The sequence below is a fragment of the Arachis duranensis genome, chromosome 7 (genome assembly GCF_000817695.3).
Source record: "Arachis duranensis cultivar V14167 chromosome 7, aradu.V14167.gnm2.J7QH, whole genome shotgun sequence".
Classification (NCBI taxonomy): Eukaryota; Viridiplantae; Streptophyta; class Magnoliopsida; order Fabales; family Fabaceae; genus Arachis; species Arachis duranensis.
In genome coordinates, this window is record NC_029778.3 from 4,342,181 (window position 1) to 4,348,180 (window position 6,000).

Here is a 6,000-nt window from a genome sequence, read left to right on the forward strand (position 1 = left end):
AACACTTTTTTGTTTTTTCCATAAATTCGACAAAATTAACTAATTTTCCATGGCAACATGAAATTCGTGTTTACTCTTTTTTTTTTCAAATTAAATTATTAATCTAACAATATTAGAATACTATTATTATTATTATTATTTTCACACCATTGTTCCTTCTGCTACAAAGCAAGTTCCATCACTTTCTCTCTCTTTCTCTTTCACTCTCACTTTCTCTGCGAATTTGCTTCAGCTTGCGTTTTGCTTACTCTGGTTTGTGCATGCCTTCAATTTTAGTTCTTACGATTTTTTCCGTTTTAAGCAGTGTGTGCGTGTGTGTTTGAAAATCTTCGTTCTGTTCTGAAAATGAAATCATTTGTTGGTGTTTTCAGCTTGTGGAATAAGCTTTGAATTCCATTGTTTATTTGATCCTTTCGTGAATCGTGATACGTTAAATGCGCTTTATGTTTCTGAATTTGGGGGTAGAAAATAAAAAAGAAAACTTTGGGGTACTTGCTTTTTTTTTCTTTTTTATTTTTCTGCTTTCCTTTTTATGTATATTTATAATTTGTTATTATTTATTTTTTGACTTCTGTATCAATGATCTTGACTTGCCAACATTTCTCTGATTTTTTTTGGCTTACTTTTTGGTGTTTATTAATGTGTTTATGAATGTCTTGGGATTTCTGTTTATAACTGTTTGTGCCTTGAAATTTTGGAAATATGTATAATAACAATAGAAGAGTGCTAGGAGGCCAGTAGGTTTTGTGATTTATACCCATCAATTAGTCATCATTAGTATTTTTAATGGTGTAAGGTTATATCTAATGGCGTGGAATTACTCACTTTTCTTTCGTCAGTTAAGTGTTGGCCAGATTTTAATAAAAATGTTAGTCCTTAGACTTTCTCATAACGAAAAATCAGTTTCATGAAAACAAAGCTGTATTATTCAATGAGCTTGTAAATTCAAGGTTTTGCCTTGAAGTTTGACTTGGTGTGGGTGTAAGCTTTATGAATCTATATATAGCTTGAATTTAGCAATTAGATTATTAGATGATCTCCTCTTTTGTTATGGTTCAGAATTTTGCATTTGATTCCTGCACACTGGTTTCTTTATAGATGATGATAATTGGGGACATTTTCTTACTTCATGGAGTGATTTTATCCATTGAATTTGAAAAAGTAAGAAATAGAAAAAGAGAAGAATAAAAGGTAGATGAATAATATGGAAGAAGAAAAGGATTTCTTCATATGGATTAAATAAGAATTTCTCTGATGATGATTCAATGATGTTAGGCAGAATTGCTATTTTGTACATTGATGGTCTTTCCTGTTCTTAGTAGCACAGGAAGAACAATGGCAGACAAGATCACAGCTGAAAAGCTTTTTAACACCCTTGTGGAAACAATGGCAGCAGAGAAGCCAAAATCTGTATCCTTCTTTGAGGAAGAGAAATTGAGCTCTGTGAGCTCCCAGTTCAACAGACTCTTTGGACGCCAGAAACCGTTGCACAATCTTTTAGGTGGCGGAAAATGTATGCTAGTTCTAGCCTATTTGCTGCTGTAAAATATACTTCTTCATTCTAAAATATTTGTCACTTTGGGAATTCGGTACAGTAATAACTTAATGTATACAATATAAATTGTATCTTGGCACATTGGGTTATGTACAGAATTTCCAAGCCGAGGTATTCTGGGGAGGAGAGAGTATTGGCATTTCGTAGTCTTAACCTTTTTAATCTTATATTTTTCTTCAAATGATGCAGCTGCCGATGTCTTGTTATGGAGGAACAAGAAGATTTCTGCAAGTGTTTTAACTGCTGCAACAGCTATATGGGTGCTTTTCGAATGGCTTAACTATCACTTCTTAACTCTTTTATGTTTTGCTTTGGTTCTTGGAATGCTTGCACAGTTTCTTTGGACAAATGCTTCTGGTTTGATGAGCAGGTTATTCGAGCATGCTTTCATCTCTTCATTTGCTGCACAGTTTTGTAATTAATTTATTATGCAACTTTAAAGCTTAAGGTAAGTATGCTTTGTTCTCTGTTGCTACAGGAAGCCGGCTAAAGTTCCTCGTTTTGTTCTCCCGGAAGATGTCTTCGTGAATATTGCAACTGCCATTGGTGTTGAGGTTAACCGTGGTTTGAGGGTTCTTCAAGATGTTGCATGTGGAGGAAACCTAAAGCAGTTTCTTCTGGTAGGGGGTGCTTGCTTTCATTTTGTTATTTATAATCGACAATCGTGATTAAAAAAGATTTATTGTGATTAAAATCAACATATTATTGCCAGGTTGTATTCAGCTTGTGGGCTGGTGCTGTGATTGGAAGCTGGTGCAACTTTTTGACTGTCATATATGTCGGTGAGACCTGCTTTCCTTCATCTGCTTATCATTCGATGGCTCTTCTAATCAAATGCACTCACCAATCATCATTATGTTTTTCTTAAACTATTGATGGAAAAATGTATTTACTTTAAAGAATTCCCATTGAATGCTTTAAGCTAAAAGCACAAATAGTTGTTAGCATTTCTTGGATGGTAAAGCCAATTTATGCCTGTATGCTGAATACTATACTGACGATTAAAGCGACTGTAAACGGCATGGCATGGAATTTATGTTCTCTGCTGCTGTAAACTATTCCAAAACATTCTTAAACATTTGGTTGATTGTCTGTTGAGATGCTTGTTTGTGGAAATACTTCAACATAATGCAAGCACATAATCATGTATTTGGTTACTTACACTTTCGGATATACCAAGAGACAAACGCAATCATACTCTGAAATTATTGATTTTTTCATTAACGATTCAGTTGCTTCAAGCCTAATCCCATTTTGGTACACCATGTTAACTGTTTTTAGATATTGTTCCATCAGGAACAGAGTTTTCTTGATATTTTTCATGTTATATTTATACATACTTCATTGCTAAAACTTGTGTTATATTATTCCCAAAGGTTTTGTTGCTGCACATACACTCCCAGTTCTGTATGAAAGATATGAAGATCAAGTTGACAACTTTGTGTATAAGGTCCTTGGTGAGATGAGAAATCACTATAGTAAGCTTGATGCTGGTTTACTTAGCAAGATCCCAAAGGGAAAGCTCAAAGGAAAGAAGTTTGAATGATTACATTCATTCTTATTCTTATATGTAAAATGGTTTGGACCAAAAAAATTTATGCTTTAAGCTTTAGGCAGCGATTGATCTTCTTCCTGTGTAAATTCAAGTACATAAAAAAAAGAAGATAAGTCTCTGTTCTCTTAACTGTTTCCCATGGAATATATTTGGTAACAATTTATTATTTTCCCAAATTTAATCTGATATTTTTTGTTGTTTTTAACTTGTTTCATTTACATATGCTATAAACAAAATGAATTTTAATAAAGTAATATTATTAATTTATAGCTCTGCGTTCCTATATTGGGCCTACCTGGATTGGGCTCTAAGCTGGAGTGGACTGGTTTAGTCTGGGTTGCCAAACAAATTGGTTAAACTTAGTTTAATGACCAAAAAAAAAAGATTAAACTTAGTTTCGACCATAGCCCATAAACGCACATTAAACATGTCTTGGGAAAAGTGTTACATGACCCACAAAATGTTAATTATCTGGAGTAATAATTTTGTAAGTATAACTTTTATAAAAATAACGTGTGCATATAAACAATTAGACATCAAATTTGTTGATATGTATTTGTGTAATGTGTATAAATATATATTTTTTAATATATATTTTATGAGTAATTAATTTAGTGATTATTTTTTTGTGTATAAATAATATAATTAAAATTTTTATAACATATATTATTTTGATATCAATAATCGGCGATGAATATGTGTTTTATATTTTATTAACTAAAAAATAATTTAAATAAAAAATTAATCAACAACAATTCCTTTTTAATTTGAGTGTTAGAAGTATATGGTATACTAAGTATTTTGGAATGAAATCAATACATCAAGTTAAGTTGGTAGGTGGAATAAACCCTAACAGCAATACCCTATTAAATATGATGTCATAATGAATTTCATTCTAATCTTTTTATGAAATAACTTTTTCGGAATAAATAAATAACAAATCATGCATTTAGGTCCACAAAAAACAAAAGATATGATTAAGTGTTACTAAGGTGAAACTTGAGCTATACAATAGAATATTTGCAATCATGTCTCCCTTTATTAGAGCCACATATCCCTTTAATTGAAAAGTCATCGTCCAATGAACAAGCACAAACTAGATACAAAGGCTACACATTCATCAAAGATAATCAATACATTTACTAAGAAATGGCCTTAATAAACTTCACAAAAAATTCAATTCCATTTGTATTGGTGAAATGAAAGTCATTTTAATAAATTATTTATAAATATTCAATGGGTCTAACTACTTCTATAAACATGTTCATATATTTAAATATGAGCTCTCAACAAACTCTTAAATAATAAAAAACAATCTCCTATTATGATAAGTGGATAAGTACTTAAAATAATTCATTCTTATTACTAATATATATACCTACTACCTTAAGTATTTCTTAACTTTAATCTACCTAAAATCTATTTAAGACCCTTATTAACTTAAACATCGGATAACTTAAGTTTCAGAGTTTCTTATAAGTACCATCTCAAACTTTTTCACGAAAAACTTAGATGACTTCATTCTTGCAGGAAAAGATGTCAAATCTTTCATCTAAATACGTTTAGACTTCAAATTCAGGTCTAACTCATCCTAATTTTAAGTAAGTCTCAGAACAAATTCTTAAAAAATTTTAGTCTAACACTTTAATTTCCAAACTTTTTATTTCATTAGACAAATTCATTCTTACATCAAATTGTTTGTCCACGTAAAAGAATTTGATCGGAGAGTTTCAAAAACTCTTAAAAATAGTTATGTCTTTATTAAATAACAATAAATACTAATTTGTTTAACCTTTTACTAAAATTTAATATAAAAATTGATTATTTAATAAAATAAAAAAATTAAGACTGGTTTAAAAATTTCATCAAACTTGGTGTGGGGTATTCCTAAAAAACCCTAATCTATGTACCCTTTTCTTCTTTTCTCTAGTCATGGTCACATTTGGCCAAAAGCCTTCATGTAAGGATCTTTTAACCTTTGGTGTGTTCAATATACAATTAGTACATACATTAATATTGATTCATTCATGTCAAAATTGTTTGGTATATGCATGGCATCCATGTGTAAGCATGTGAAAGGAACATCAAGGCGTGTGTTCAACCCTAAACAACACATGTTGAATGCATTTTTGCCTCAACAAGCCATGAGCTATGCTCAATTCTTGGGCCCTCACTGCCCATTAGGGCAAAATGTATGGATACAATCCTCACCATGTCATCCTCCATTGCCTCCTAAAGAATGCTACCATTTGACAACAAAACAATACTCATTAAAGTGCCTCTATGCTAGTTTGTAAAGTTGCTACAAATAAAGGCAAAACTTATCTTTCAGAAAATCTAGAATATATTAAAAGGAGCTTGCTAGATTTAAAAAAATAGTTATTTTAAGTATACACTAAAATTAGTCAACAAAATCAATCGCTAATATAAAATATATATAAGAATAAAGTAATATTTGGGTTGGTCAAATGTTTAACTCACTCGTCCGCTTAAACAAGTGTCGGAAATTCGAACTCCGTTTTGTGCATGCAGTAACTCATTAGCTAGCGTCAAACCCTTAAATAAAGTTCAAATTCGTGACGATTAGTCTCAACCTGTCGAATTGAGAGATACCATTTAGATAAACAAAAAAAAGGTAATACTGTCAAGGCATATAGGAATTGTTTTAACCCGCCGCTAGCTATGTTACATTTTCTTTTAATTTATTTTACATTCATTTAAAATATAAGTCTCACTAGAGAATCAATCTTCCATTAACCAACATTATCAATGTCAACTAATTTTTATCAAAATTATTTTTTTATTATTATATATTCACAATATTTTTTTATTTTTTAAATTTTAAATTTTAAATTCTAATTTAATTTTTTTTACTCTTATATTCACAATC

At 30.6% G+C, this 6,000-nt stretch overlaps 1 protein-coding gene across 3 annotated transcripts; it reads left to right on the forward strand.

The window, feature by feature from the left end:
* The first annotated feature begins 143 nt into the window (after nucleotides 1-143).
* On the forward strand, nucleotides 144-3,298 carry LOC107496468 (reticulon-like protein B8). Of its 3 annotated transcripts, none has more exons than XM_016117725.3 (6): nucleotides 144-252; nucleotides 1,320-1,513; nucleotides 1,745-1,925; nucleotides 2,034-2,175; nucleotides 2,268-2,337; nucleotides 2,932-3,298. In XM_016117725.3, exons 2-6 carry the CDS (start codon nucleotides 1,336-1,338, stop codon nucleotides 3,099-3,101), a joined length of 741 nt encoding a protein of 246 aa, XP_015973211.1. In that variant the 5' UTR covers nucleotides 144-252; nucleotides 1,320-1,335; the 3' UTR covers nucleotides 3,102-3,298. The 3 variants fall into 3 exon arrangements, with proteins under 3 accessions (XP_015973211.1, XP_015973212.1, XP_015973213.1); XM_016117726.3 differs by having other exon boundaries at nucleotides 150-252; nucleotides 1,323-1,513; XM_016117727.3 differs by having other exon boundaries at nucleotides 154-252; nucleotides 1,328-1,513.
* The last annotated feature ends 2,702 nt before the right edge of the window (nucleotides 3,299-6,000 follow it).

Coding starts and splice junctions, on each gene's coding strand:
- LOC107496468 (XM_016117725.3), top strand. CDS start 1,336: ATGGCAGACAAGATCACAGCTGAAAAGCTTTTTAACACCCTTGTGGAA. Junction 1,514..1,744: donor TCTTTTAGGTGGCGGAAAAT/GTATGCTAGTTC, acceptor CAAATGATGCAG/CTGCCGATGTCTTGTTATGG. Junction 1,926..2,033: donor GCTTCTGGTTTGATGAGCAG/GTTATTCGAGCA, acceptor CTGTTGCTACAG/GAAGCCGGCTAAAGTTCCTC.